The sequence below is a fragment of the Orycteropus afer genome, unplaced genomic scaffold, assembly GCF_000298275.1.
Source record: "Orycteropus afer afer isolate SDZICR_OR568_19922 unplaced genomic scaffold, OryAfe1.0 scaffold00155, whole genome shotgun sequence".
NCBI lineage: Eukaryota > Metazoa > Chordata > Mammalia > Tubulidentata > Orycteropodidae > Orycteropus > Orycteropus afer.
In genome coordinates this window covers 3417298-3432485 of record NW_006921742.1, presented here as the reverse complement: position 1 = coordinate 3432485, position 15188 = coordinate 3417298, and the positions used below count along the sequence as shown (strand labels likewise).

At 38.4% G+C, this 15188-nt stretch overlaps 1 protein-coding gene across 1 annotated transcript in view; it reads left to right on the top strand.

Annotated features, from left to right (window-relative positions):
• CCDC28A (coiled-coil domain containing 28A) overlaps positions 1-10627 on the top strand; it is a 23001-nt gene extending 12374 nt beyond the window's left edge. Inside the window, exons 5-7 of the mRNA XM_007946309.2 lie at positions 3832-3986; positions 6353-6375; positions 10573-10627. Coding sequence (XP_007944500.1) covers positions 3832-3986; positions 6353-6375; positions 10573-10627 — 233 coding nt within the window. The remainder of the gene's footprint in view (positions 1-3831; positions 3987-6352; positions 6376-10572) is intronic.
• Positions 10628-15188: the final 4561 nt, after the last annotated feature.

The window sequence follows — 15188 nt, the reverse complement described above, 5'->3', positions numbered from 1 at the left end:
GTCTTTTCCTTTGTTAAATTTGCCAGTGGTTTGTCAATTTTATTGATCTTTTCATAAAACCAACTTCTGGTCTTGTTGATTTTTTTATAGCCCTTCTATTTTCTGTTCCATTGATTTCTGCTCGAATCTTGATTATTTCCTTTCTTCTGGTGACTGTAGGCTTTTCTTGCTGTTCTTTTTCTAATTGTTGGAGTGTTGGTTTAAAGTGTTGATTTTGTCTCTTTTTTCTAAAACCACATTTGTCATTAGTGAAAATATTTTAGAGTTGGTGTCTTAGTTTTAAAGTCTCAAAATCATTTTCTGTGACCCTTTTAAGCCTAAACTTTTTTCTGGCCCAGTTTTCCTAAATTTTAGATATAAAGAAGTTAATTTTCTTGTTCTTTCATGAATATATAAAAATAAGCATAGTTAACAGAATGTTCCAAAGAAAAACTGAATAGATATTTTCACTGTCTACTGAGTTCACTAAGTATATACTTAAGGCCTTCATGTTCAGTTTGTTATACTTTATAGGCTTTTTTTGATTATGAAATTATTCCCTGGTATCTTCTTTCAGCTATTTTAAAATTATTAAATACACACATATAAAATCTTTCATAAATGCATAAATATCAGCATAACATATTTTTAGTGCTGTCTTTCCTTCCCCCACTGTTTTGTTGCTTAGCTTCCCTGTATCCCACCCTTACCCTATCCACTGCCTCTACCCCCTCTCACCCCAACTGGTTAACAGTATGTGTCCTTTCTTGTTTTTATCCACTATAAATACATACATAAACACAGAGAGTTTTATTTTCATTGTTTTACACAAGTAATATATATACTTTTCTGTGTTTTGCTTTCCTTACTAAATAAGATCTGATGGGAAGGGAATCTCTCCAAGTCACCTGGTGTAGCTCTGATTCATTTTTTTTTTTTTTTTTTTGTAAATGTCTATACTATTATCCAAGATGTGAATGTACCCTAGTTTACTTAACCGGTACCTGTTGAAGGGCACTTAAATTGTTTCCTTTTTGAGCTCTAAATACAGTAGTTCAGTGATTGCTGAGTCTAGGCATATATTTGATTTTAAGTATATTAAAAATATCCAGATTGCTTTCCAGAAAAGCTATTATACTCCAAGGTTTCATACAGCAATTTATAAGAGGACCCTTTTCCCTGACGTCCCATCACCAATAGGTCATACTAATTTTTTCATTTTGCCAGTCTGTTGGTATAAAGTTTCTTTGATTCCTATTGTGTTTAATATCAATGTGTATTTGTTAAGCAGTTGTATTGTTCTTTTGTGAATTGTGTTTTCAGGACCCTGATCCTGCTTTTTGTTTAGTTTGTTATCCTTTTGTTATTGTTGTTGATTGCTAAGAACCTTTTAAATACCAGTCTTGTGACCTCTTATTGTATCTTTGGACTTAATATTATAGTGTAAAAGTTATTAATTTTTGTATACAAATATATCTTTAATAATTTCTGGGTTTCCAGTTTGGTTGTACTGTTATTTGAAAAGAAGACACTAAGAACACATTTCTTTCTCAAAGATGCTTTATTACACTCCTACCCCCTATTTCAAGGAGCTCTGGTGGTGTAGGGCCTAAGGCATTTGATTGTTAACTGGAATGTTGGCAGTTCAAAGCCACTCTGTGGAAGGAAGATTGGGCAATCTATTTCCATAAAGATTTACTGCCTCGTAAACCCAAAGGGGGTCACTATGAGTTGAAATCAACTCAATGGCAGTGAGTTTGGCTTTTTTTTTTTTTTTTCACCATTACTTCACAGGTGCTCTGGTGGCACAACAGTTAAGTGCTTGCCTGCTAACCAAAAGGTTGGCAGTTCCAACCTACCCAATGGCTCCATGGTAGAAAGAACTGGCAACCTGCTTCCATAGGGATTACAGCCTAGAAAGCCTAATGGGAGCAGTTCTACTCTATCACATGAGGTTGTTGGGAGTCAAAATCAACTTCACAGCACCTCCCCACACCACCGCCTACTTCAGTCCGTTGCAGTAAGGCAGTCTCTAAAGAATACCTTCCCTTCCAACTCTCCTTCCCTTTTCTCTCCCACCATTCACATGTGATCTCTGGACCACTTCTGCACTTTGCCCCCACCACATCTCCTACCCCAGCTCTTAGGTGACTTGGTATTCTTAGATTGCAGTCCTTTCTTGCCTGTTATTTTGTAGTTTGCTAGCTGTAAGTGTTGCAGATGACAAGTATATTTCCAGTCAGATTCACTCTTCTTAATAGGCAATTCATATTTTTCTGTTTTGATGCTTAAAGGATTTTTGCCTTTATCCTTAAAGATTAGGCATTTACCAGCATGTGCTTCGGACTGTATTTTTTCCCATCAGTCCTGCCTGGAAATCAGTGAGCCCTTTGTATCAGTGACTGAGTTTTCACCTCAGGGAACATTGTTTCTGGTCCGTATGTCTCCCCGCCACCGCCTCCTTTCTGTCCTGGAGCTTCACTTGTCCTCGCGCTTGGTCGTCTGGGTACATCCTCTGACTCTTCTCCCGTCGTTTCCTCCTCTTGGTCTTTATCCTGCACATTGAGATACATTTGCCTTTTGAACTTTCAGCTTACTAATTGTTGAAAAACATGATTATAGTAGAGGAAACGAGATGTCTTACTGAGAAGAAAGGATGATTTTAAGAGGAGAGAGTCCTAACTAGCGTAATTAGTAATCTTTAACATAATGCATTATACTCAATTGATGAAGATGTTATAAAGCTGTCTAGAGGAAACTAATTTAATTTACATTAGCTCATATTGATTCAAGATAGGGGTTTCGATGTTAGCTGATCTGCAGTGTACCTGTGCAATACCTTTGGGAAAAACAAAATTTTCTTGGAGAAATTCTATCAAGAGGTTGCAGAGACTGCTTCAAGTGTAGGAGAGCATGTGACATGACATATAGATATACTAGTTGGTCTGGGCAGATAACATTACCTCCCAGGATTTTTTTTACTAAACAACATATGATTTATCTGTTAGCAGTTAAATCCATCTTACACCACTGTGTATACAGTTGAAAATATTACATTATGTTTCTTTGAAATGAGCTTAAAAAACAGATTTTTCACCAGTTTTACCAGCTTCGTTAAGTTAATGAAATTAATGTGATTCATATCTGGGTGCAGCCAGTGTGTCAAACTATAGCATTTGTATTTTGATTTTCCATAATAATGGATCAGCATAGATAATTAATTCCTCATGTTTCATTAAAATGTTGGATCACTCAATTCACATGGCAGTGTTCATATTGGATGGTGCTGTTGGTTTCACATGTGATATTGCTATTGAATGTGTATGTGTTTATACATGTTTCTTTCCCCTGTACTTGAGATAATTTTGCTGTTTTGAATTCTTTCTTATGTGGTATTTTAGTGCCCAAAGTCATTTCTTAGATTGGTCACTGTTCTCATAGTCAGAAATTTGGTTTATAATTATGCATGAAGAATATGCAATTATTAATAATCTAATTTAAAAATGAAAGAAGTCTAGTTTCTTTTATTAAAAAAAAAAAAGAAAGAAAGAAAAAACCCTGCCTCCAGCCAGTTCAGGCTCATGGTTAACCTGTGGGACAGAGCAAAACTACCTCACAGGATCTCCAGAGCTGTGAATCTTTATGGATGCAGACTGCCACATCTTTCTTCCACAGAGTGGCTGGTGGGTTTGAACCACTGACCTTTTGGTTAGTAGCCAGGAGCTTAACCACTGAGCACCAGGGCTCCTAATTTCTTTTATAACACCTTTATTTTAAAATTTATATGTTTTCCTGAAGTTTGTTCATTTCAACTTTCTTAATTTTTATTAATGTTCTGTAATTTTTCCTCAGGAAATGAATGTTCCATTGAACAGATGGAACATGTTCGGGGAATGCAGGAGAAATTAGCTCGCTTGAATTTGGAGCTCTATGGGGAGTTAGAGGAACTTCCTGAGGACAAGAGGAAAACAGCCAGTGACTCCAATCTGGATAGACTTCTGTCTGATGTGAGTACAGTTCCTTTTCTTTAATCTTCAAAAATATTTTTTATTAAGGTAAAATTCATATAACATAAAATTCGTCATGAAAAAACTATTTTATACTGTACAAGCCAGAACTTTTTAGTATATTCACAGTGCTGTGTGATCATCACCACTCTCTAATTCCAGAACATTTACATAACCCCAGAAAGCAGCCCTGTACCTCACTATTCCCCTCTTCCCCTGCCCCCTGGCAGCCACTTTCTGTCTTTGTGGATTTACCTTTTGTGGACAGTTCATATAATGAAATGGTACGCTGTGTGGCCTTTCGTGTCTAACTTCTTTCACTGGGCTAATGTCTTTAAGATTCATCCATGTTGTACTTCCTATTTTTTAAACGAATGCATTCTGAGAGCATTATTATATTCAGATATGAATATGTTGTGGTAGTTAATGTTTTGTGTCAACTTGGCTGGGCCTGGTTGAATGTCTGGTGGTAGTTATTCCACATGGTGACACTGACAGTCAGCTCCATGGTGGGATCTACCACAAGCAGCTTAGTGGGCTGCTTCCTGTAAATAAGCAGCAGCTTTGGGAATGGTCTCTAAGTTATGGCACTCTTGAACCCTGCATGTAGCCAAGTCATTGTTCAGCAGCCTGCCATGCTCTGCCAATCTTGGGACTTTTAACAGACTTGAATTAATGGCCTGGCGTGTGGTTTGGTAATGTCAGGACTGTGCCTTGTCGACCTTGGGTTTGTCAGCCTCAGCAACCAGCAGCTGCCTGAGGTAAGAGGCACCTCCACCTCCAGTGGGCCAGGAGCAAGAGGCAGAGCTGAAGCCCAAGGTCAAGGGGCTTTCACCCAGCCCCTAGAGCCTGTTACTTTGAACTTGCACTTCTAGCCTCCCAACCTGTAAGAGAATAAACTCCTGTTTGTTAAAGTCATCCCATTTGTGGTATATTCCTGTCAGAGCAGTGTTAGGTAACCAAAACACATGTATTCTAAGATTTCTGGCAATTCTAGAAGTGAACTATTTGCTTCTGTACATGTAAAATCTTAATCTATAAAAAGTATGTCAGGAGACCTTTTCCTTAAATTATAGTCAATGTCATGAGACAAAGGTATGTAAGCTGCTATATGAAAAGTGAATTTGCTCTGTAAACTTTCACCCAAATCACATTAAAAATTAAAAAAAAAAAGAGACCTTTTCTTTTCCTGACAAGACTAATACATTTTGTGTTATTTATTGAGGTGGTGATTGATTATTTTTAAATACAGAACTGTGATGTGTATGGTAATTTGGCATACTTCCATGTATGATTCCCATAATGACAAGTGTGCATTGAATTTAAGTTCTTTTGGAACAAAAGTAAATAAAAATTGAATTCACCCTACTTTAGTTTCAGATTCCATTTTCACCAATGACAAGAAGGGTTAATTTCTTGTACCATTCTCACTTTAAAAGATTCTCTATCTTTTAAATAAGTAAACTTGAGAAGAATTGTTTATAAAAATTTCAAGTTTATACTTTTTAAAGTCTATTTTCTTTCACAGGTATTTCCTTTTACCAGTTCATGTTTGTTCTTTTTAACAAACATAAGCTTAATTTGTTGTACATATAGGAGAGTAACGTTAGTAAGGTGAAAAGATTATTGAGTTTGAAACTAGAAAACTTTTGCTTAGTTCAAGCTCTGCATTTGCATAATAACTATGTAACACTGGGTGATTTACTTAACATTTCTGTAACTGAGATTTTTCCCTTTGTAAATTTGTTGTTGTTGTTATGTGCCTTCGAGTCAAACCCGACTCATAGCGACCCCTCCTTGGGTTTCCGAGGCAGTATCACTACGGAAGTAGGATTGCCCAACCTTCCTTCCGAGGAGTGGCTGGGGGGTTTGAACGCCAGCCGTCTGGTTAGCAAGCAAGTGTCTTAGCCACTATGCTACCAGAGCTCCCCTTTGTAAACTAGGACTGCTAAATTCTACCTTATACTGAAGACGGAATAACATGGGAGATTTTTTTGTAAGCCATATAGGATTTAAAGATTTTGACAATTAAAATGTTAAATACTTCTTTCTTAAAACTATTACTAGAGATGATTTTTAATTATGCATAATTTTAAGAACATTTATAAAATGCCAGTTTTATCATCTAGTTTAATTCTTTCCTAATATTCTTATTTAATAACTGAAAAAACTATTTTATAATTATTTTGCATAATAAGCAAATTTCCCAACCTGGAAATTTTTAGAAAGGTTTGATTTTAATATTTTGCTTTTTTATTTAAAGAAAATTTAAATGAAAAAAAAAATTCATTTAAAAGTGTATACTTATATACTTATGATATTTATCTTATAAAAATTAAAATGATCTCTGTCTCTTTGTGTTACAGTTAGAAGAACTGAATTCTTCCATGTATCCTTTGCTTACTATCAACTGTGAAAAATTTGTGACTGTTATTTTCTGGTGAATAATCCCAGTCAAGTTTTAGAAAGATGTCCTGTTCAGATGTAATGAACAAAGACATGTATTATTACTTACTGGGGTAGTTCTTTTCTCTTTAGGTTTCTAAACGGAATTTTCTGGTTGTTTTGGATGCTTAAATTTTGTTTCTGTTTTGTTCTACTTTGTTTTTATTGTTTTGGGATTTTTTTAAAACACATTTTTATTTTGTTTTGTTTTGTTTTGTTAATCAAGAGAATTGAGGACTAGGCTAGTTGCCATGTAAATTATTTTAAACCTTAAAATGCCAAGGGTAAATGACAGTAAGAGATACAGAGATAATATATTGTACCTAATTTAATATCATTATGTAGAATATTTTAAATTCATAAATTTGAATAAAAGGCATCATTAAAATGTAGCCTTTCTTTCAAGGAATGTTTATATAGCTTACAAAATGACATTTTTATAACTAAATATACAAAGTGTACAATAGGATTAGTTTAAAGGGAATTCCCACAGCACATGTAAAATATTGAGTTTTTGACATTTCAATTTAGAGCTGTTCTTTCAGGAGAATTAAAAAATGTATTTTTGAATATAATGATAGGCACACTGTGAAGTACGTAAGAACAATAAGAAATGGCTCTGGCTATACAAGAATTTCATTTACGAGGTGGCGATAATTCCCTTTGAACCATTTAGTTAGATATTAGAAAGGTGAATGAGATATTAGATACTGTTTATGGAGTCAAGAGAGTTGGTTTTTGAAATTTGGTTCTACCATACTTTGGGCAAATTACTTAACATCTCAGAGCTTCCTCGGTAATATGGGATAATATATGTAATGTTGTGTATGTGAAATTTCCTAAACTATATAGGATATATAAAATTAGTATTATATGATATTATTATTATGGCTGAATTGTAAAGTAAAAAGAGATAAGGAGGTCTATAACTGGGGAGAGATCAGTGCAAGATAGCATTGTCAAGAAAGACTTAGAAAGAAAGGGGGTAAGATTATTGAGTTAATTAGAAGACTTTTCTTAGGAGTAGTCCTTGCCTTTTTTTTTTTTTTTTTCTAGTCACCCTTTAAATTATGAATTCTCTTGGTTTCTTTCTATGCTATGACACCTAAATATCTCTTATCCTCTTACTTGAGCTTCTGTTAAATATTTAGACTTACTTGCCTCACCACTTCCCTCAATTCAACCTGTGGTGGAGTTTTCCCACTACCATTAAACAAGGCAACATGATATAAGAGCATAGACTTTCTAATCTTGATTCCAGAAAGCAGCTGTATAACTCTGTTGTTGTTATGTGCCACTGAGTCAGCCTCAACTCATAGCCACCCCTTCTTGGGTTTCCGAGGCAGTATCATTACAGAAGTAGGATTGCCCAGCCTTCCTTCCGAGGAGTGGCTGGTGGGTTTGAACCCTATCCTTCTGGTTAGCAGTCAAGTGCCTTAGGCACTATGTTACCAGAGCTCCTTGTATAACTCTAGCCATTCAAAAATGGTTATAGCTGTACACCCACAGGGATCTGTCAGAAGTTCAAGCCCGATTCAGAAGAGGACATGGAACGAAGGACATAATTACTGATGTCAAATGAATCTTGGCTGAAAACAAAGAATACCAGAAAGATGTTTACCTGTGTGTTATTAACTATGCATAGGCATTCAACTGTGTGGACTATACCAGATTATGGATAACATTGTGAAGAATAGGATTATTCCAGAACACTTAATTGTGCTCATGAGGAACCTGTACATGGACCAAGAAACAGTCATTCAAAAAGAACAAGGGTATATTGCATGGCTTAAAATCAGGAAGGGTGTGTGTAAGGGTTGTATCTTTCACTGTATTTATTCAATCTGTATTGTGAGCAAATAATCCAAGAAGCTGGACTATATGAAGAAGAATGCAACATCAGGATTGGATGAAGTCTGATTAACAACCTGCAATATGCAGATGACACAACCTTACTTGCTGAAAGTGAAGAAGACTTGAGGCATTTACTAATGATACTCAATGACTCCAGCCTTCAGTTTGGATTATACCTTAATCTAAACAAAAATCCTCACGACTAGACCAGTAAGCAACATAATGATAAATGCAGAAAAGATTTAAGTTGTCACAGATTTCATTTTACTTGAATCCACAGTCAGTGCCCATGGAAGCAGCAGTCAAGAAATCAAAGACTGTATTGCACTGGTCAAATCTGCAAAAGACCTCTTTAAGGTGTTTAAGAGCCAAGATATCACTTTGAAGACTAAGGTGTGTACCTGACCCAAGCCTGGTATTTTCATTCACCTTATATGTATGTGAAAGTTGGACAATGAATATTGAATACCTGAGAAGAATTAATGCATTTGAATTGTGGTGTTGGCAAAGAATATTGAAGGTACCGTGGACTGCTAGTAAGGCATTTGGCTGCTAACCAGAAGGTCAGCAGTTCAAACCCACCAGTGGCTCTGTGGAAGATGAGGCACACTACATTTGCAAAGATTTATAGCCTTGGAAATCCTGTGGGGGTTGGTATAGGTCAGAATCGACTCAGTAGCAATAGGGTAATGGACTGCTGGAAGAATGAACAAGTATGTCTTGGAAGAAGTACAGCTGGAATGCTCCTTAGAAGCTAGGATGGCAAGAGTTCACCTTTTGTAATTTGGACATGTTATCAGGAGAGACTGTCTCTGGAGAAGTACATCATGCTCAGTAAAGTAGATGGTCAGCGAAAAAGAGGAAGACCCTCAGCAAGACGGATTGACACAGTGGCTGGGCCAATGGGCTCAAGCACAGCAACAGTTGTGGGGGTGTCGCAGGACCAGGCAGTGTTTTGTTGTTTTGTTTTATTGTATGAGGTCATGATGAGTCAAAACCGTGGACTGCTAACAACTGGCACATACAACTAGCAGTGATACATGTATTGCTAGCATTTAGTTACCCTCAGTTTACCCACGTCACTTTTGAATTGGGTCCTGAAAAAATAGTGCCAGCATGCTGGAGGATAAATATAGGCAAAGGAAGAAAAAGAAAGGCAGTGATGATGAAGAGGCAAGAGAATAATACAAGTAGGTATTCCATCTTCCAATCTTTTGAGGAAAACTTAAGAATATAGTGTAGAAAGGTTTTAGAGCTGTGTTATTTTTTAGCCTTTTCAAAGAAAGTTCCCAAAGATGATTAAATAATGCTTTCCACTTATGTGAATTTCTTAAAAAAAACAAAACAAAACAGTAAATCATTTCATATTTGCCGCTAGTCAGCTAGCTTCCTACCATGAAAATGATTTTTTTTTTTTTTTATTGTGATTTGGGTGAAAGTTTACAGAGCAAATTCACTTTCCATACAGCAGTTCACATACACTTTGTCTCATGACATTGACTACAATTTACCCCAATGCAGCAGCTCCCCTCCTACTTCCTCCCCATTGTCACCTCTTCCCTGCATCCATCCCTCCATGCACTCCTGCCCGTTGAACTGTCTCCCTGTGCACACACAGCCCTTCTGCTCTCCCGTGATTATTCTCTCCAAGGAGTGTATTTACCTAATGTAAATGTTCACCTCATCTGCCTATCTTTTGTTTGGCTGGAAGGCATAGGAGTCAGTTCAATTTCAGACCTGAAGGGCAGCTAGGGGCCATAGTCTCAGTGGTTCTATGGGCTTTATCAGACCAGCAAACCTGCCCCCCCCCTTTTTCCCCCAAATGATTTTGAGTTTTATTACACATTATTCTCCCTCTCTATCCAGGATCACCTAAGAGATCCCCCTCCAAGTGGTTGACAGTGGTAGCCAGGCACCATCTAGTTCTTCTGGTCTCATAGTCGTATAGGCTGAGCCTTGTGTGGTGTACTGGTCACTTGGATTGTTTCCATGAATCTTTGGTTATGAAAATGATTCTTGCTGCATTAAAATAATTCTGTGCTCTATTGGAACTTATAACATAGGCTAATTCAGTGATTTGAAAAAGAAAAAGTCTCTTCAAATTCTAGACATAGTATAATTACTTCAGTGAATTTTTTAAGTTTTTCAATAGCAGGGCCTTTTCCTTTAAGCCTTAAAAACTTACTTCTTTTCATATGTCCATCTCTGAGCTCCTGAGGATATTTTCTGAAAAAAAATTTTGAATTACTCATCATAGAATGAACATTTTCTTAACTCATGAATTCAGACAAAAACTCCACTTGGCAGATGCACAAGATGTTCCAAATGCTTCTACCAGTTAAAATGAAATACAGTTTGCTTTCTTGTGATTTGAAGAAAAGCATCATTCTTTACTTTTCCAGCTGAATCCAGTAACAGAATTGTCTCCCACCGCAAGGAATTAAAGTGAAGTACAAATGCAATGATTGTTTTCACATACTGCTTTTAGTCCATTTGACTTGCTGTAATTCACTGTAGCTGGAGGCCAAGGCCTTGTTGAAGGCTTAATCAGGGAACGGGACACCGAGGTTGTGCTGCTTTAGATTGTGGCCTTATGGGTTACACTTGAAATGCACTGTGCTGGGTGTCAGTGACAGGGCTGAAGGAGTTGTCCTTCCTGAGCCCACCACACTTCCTGCAGTGTTGATCCTAATTTGATGATGCACAGGCTTTTTGTGGCATCCTAGCTTCAGTTTATGTTAGACAATCAGTACACACTTTGGTGTGTTTTTCAATGGCCAGTGATGACAAAATGTTAATTAAATAAGTATATGTGAAATTTGCTATTTTTAATAAAGTGATTGTTTTAAATTAGTCTTTACTGTCTGTTTTGAAGGCCTCTGTAACCTTTGTTAGTGCAGCCAGAATGCTTTTTGGAAGTGAGTATGGCCAGATTTTGTCTCCCCTGCTTTGGTCGTATTGTCAGAAGGGAGAAATTCCCTGGAGAATGATATCATGCTTGGTAAAGTTGAGTGTCAGCAAAAAAGGGGAAGAGCCTCAACAAGATGGATTGACACAGTGGCTGCAATGACGGGCTCAAGTATAGCAAGGATTGTGAGGATGGTGCACGACCAGGCAGTGTTTCATTCTTTTGTACATAGGGTCACTATGAGTCAGAGCCAACTTGATGGTTGTTGTTGTTGTTAGGTGCCGTCAAGTTGACTCCAATTCATAGTTATCCTATACCTGAGCCCATCATTGCAGCCACTATGTCAATCCATTTTGTTGAAGCCCTTCCCCTTTTTCTCTGACCCTTGACTTTACCAAGCATGATATCTTTCTCCAGGAAATGGTTCCTTCTGACAACATGACCAAAGTAATATGTACTTTACTATAAATTTTACATATTGTGCACATTTAAATACTGGTGTAATGGTAAGAATATGGGCTTTACAGTTCCTTAGACCTTGATATGAATCTCCATTCTACCTCTTAGCTCTATGTTCATGTTCTCAGTTTTTCAACTCTTAAGTGAGGTTAATAACTACCTCATAATGATTGTTAAGAGGAGTGAGTGGAAAAAAATGCTTGTAAGATGTAAGCTGACACCCTGAGGTTCAACATATTTACCTTAATCACCTTTCCTAAAAATGTTTTAGTGAGATATACTTCATATACTGTAAAATTTGCCCTTTTAAAATGTATAATTCAGTGGTTTTCTAGTGTGTTCACAGAGTTGTACAACCATTTTATCTGTCTAATGCCAGAACATTTTCATCATGCCTTCACAAAAAACCTTTAGCAGTCACTGCCCACTCCCAAACCAACTACCAATATACTTTTTGTCTCTGAGACTTGAATATTTTGGACATTTTATATAAATGGTGTCTTAGACTGGGTTCTCTAGAGAAGTAAAACCAGTGAAGCTTAGAGACAGGGTAAAAAAGAATTATCTCAAGGAAATGGCTCATGTAGTTGTAGAGGCTGGCAAGTTCCAAGTCCATGGGTCAGATGTCAAGCTGGAGGCTTCTCCTGACTGACAAAGCTGCAGGGGCTGACAAACCCAACATCAGCAGGCAGTGTAGCAGGCTGTTGTCTTTAGAGGCTGACAAATCCAAGATCAGAGCTCTGGTAGCATAGTGGCTAAGGCACTTGACTGCTAACCAGAAGGCTGGCGGTTCAAACCCACTAGCCACTCCTCGGAAGGAAGATGGGGCAATCTACTTCTGTGGTGATACTGCCTCAGAAACCCGAGGAGGGGTTGCTATGAGTCAGGTCCGACTCGATGGCACATAACAACAACAACAGGTAAAATGGCAGATTGTTGGCTCACAGCCTGCGGAGGCAGCAGTCCCCAAATCGGCAGGGAACATTGTAGGCCACTGGTTCAAGTCCTAGAACCAGAGATGATGAGCCAGATGGAGGATCTAGATCCAGAAGAAACCCAGAGAACTTTCCCAAAGCTTTTCCATATATACTGGAAGCAGGTCACATTCTGAAGGAAAGTCCCTTTCAACTGATAGCTCATAGCAGATCTTACTGTAGAGGTGATTGTATCAGATCTCATCATAGGAGTAACTTCATCATAACTGCTAAAACACCTAGGATCCTGGCCCAGCCAAGTTGGTACACAACCTTAACTATCACAGTCCACACCTTATCAACTTGGGACCTGTACACATTTCCTTAAACCACACATTATCTCTAAATAAACACAATTATAAAGTCATACTTGTACCTAACATGATACAACTAGCACACATAAAACCAAAAACACATTTACATTAGTCCCATTTACATCTTATATTTTATAACTAAAAACAAAATTATTTGATGCACACATACAATAAAATACAACAATAACAGCCCTTGTTTCTGCAACTGGCCACATGGTCGTAGCTGATACTCAAAACTACCTTCTTCCACCATCCATTCCGTGTTTCTCTTGCCCTCAGCAAGCACCTCGGCTGGTCGTTCTTTGCCTGGTGGAGTGACCCAAAACGTCATTCCTGAAGGGTCTGGGCCATTAGTAGTCATATCAGAATTGAATTGGTGTAGTTTTCCATTTACTTTAATCACAGGGCATCATGGTACTAAAAGGAACTCTGGTGACACAGTGCCTAAGACATATTTGACTGTTAACCAAAAGGTTGGAGGTTCAAACCTACCAGCCACTCAGCAAAAGGAAGATGGGGCAATCTACTTCTGTAAAGATTTACCACCTTGGAAACCCAGTGGGGGTCACTATGAGTAGGAATCAATTCAATGGCAGTGGGTTTGGCTTGATTTCATAGCACTGGGAGACATCCTAAGGAATCTCCTGTGTTCCAGACATTCTTCTTTACCTTCAATATCAATCTGATATTCCCTTGGTAATCAGGATCAATCACACCAGACAATATAGTAAGTCCCTTCTTTGCCTGTTAAGTGACATGAGGAGTCCAAAATGACCAGGTGGCATTCTTACCTTCCAGATAATGGGATTAGTATTGTTTCTTCAGGTGGGAGCATTCCTCCCTTTGGGACTAAGACCTCCAGAACTGCTGAGCATAGGGTAACAGGGACATGAGCAAAATCTTTTTTCAGTGGGTCACTGGGGATAATAGTGACTGGTGCCACTCCCATTTCCACCCTTTGGTCCCTGAACCCATGAAACCTGGCTACTGGGGAAACAGCACCATATACTGGACACTGGTTTAGAGCATATACAGCCTCCTGGAGAACACTGACCCAACCCCACAAGGGACTGTCATCTAGTTTGTGCCATAATTGTGTCTTTAGGAGGCCATTCCATCATTCTGTCAAGCCAGCTGCTTTAGGATAATGGGGAACGTGGTAAGACCATGAGCATGAGGCAATTGCTGCACTTCATTTGCTGTAGAGTAAGTCCCTTGATCTGAGGCATTGCTGTGTGGGATAACATGACAATAGATAAGGCATTCTGTAAGTCCATGGAGGGTAGTTTTGGCAGAAGCATCATGTGCAGGGGAGGCAAATCTGTATCCAGAGTGTCTGTTCCAGTAAGAACAAAACGCTGCCCTTTCCATGATGTAATCAACCTGGCACTAGGTTGCTGGCTGATAACCCCAAGGAATAGTTTCATATTGTGGACTCAGTGTTGGTCTTTGCTGTTGGCAGACTGGGCACTCAGCAGTGGCTGTAGCCAAGTCAGCCTTGGTGACTGGAAGTCCATGTTGCTGAGCCCATGCATAATCTCCATCCCTGCCACAATGACTACTTTGTTCATGAGCCCACTGGACAATGACAGAAGTGGCTTGGGAATGAAGATGACTGGTTTCCATAGAATGTGACAGCCTGTCCCCTTGATTGTTAATATCCTCCTCTGCCCAGGTGACCCTTCGGTAAGCATTCACATGAGATACAAATATCTTCACTTCTTTGGCCTAGTGAGAGAGGTCCATAAACATACCTGTTCTTCATGCCTCTTGGTGACCAATTTTCCAATCATGTTCCTTCCAAATCCCTGACCATCTAGCTAAACCATTGGCTACAGCCCATGAATCAGTATATAATTGCACATCAGGCAATTTCTCCTAAAAAGTTAACACAGATCCATTGCTCAAGGTTCTCCCCATTTGGAGGATTTCCCTTCACCACTGTCCTTCAGGGAGGTGCCAGAAAGGGGCTGCAGTACTACTGCTGTCCACTTTCAAGTAGTGCCTGCATACTGTGCAGAACTATCTATAAACCAGGCATGATTTTTCTCTTCCTCAGTGAACTGATAATAAGGAACTCCCCAAGAGGCCATAGGTACAGACTGGGAGAGGGAAGGTAATGTGATTATAGAGTGGAGACCATGGGCATTTGGGCAATTTCCTCATGCAATTTACTTATGCCTTCAGCTCTGGTGGCATAGTGCCTAAAACATTTGACTGCTAACCAAAAGGCTGGTGATTCAAACCC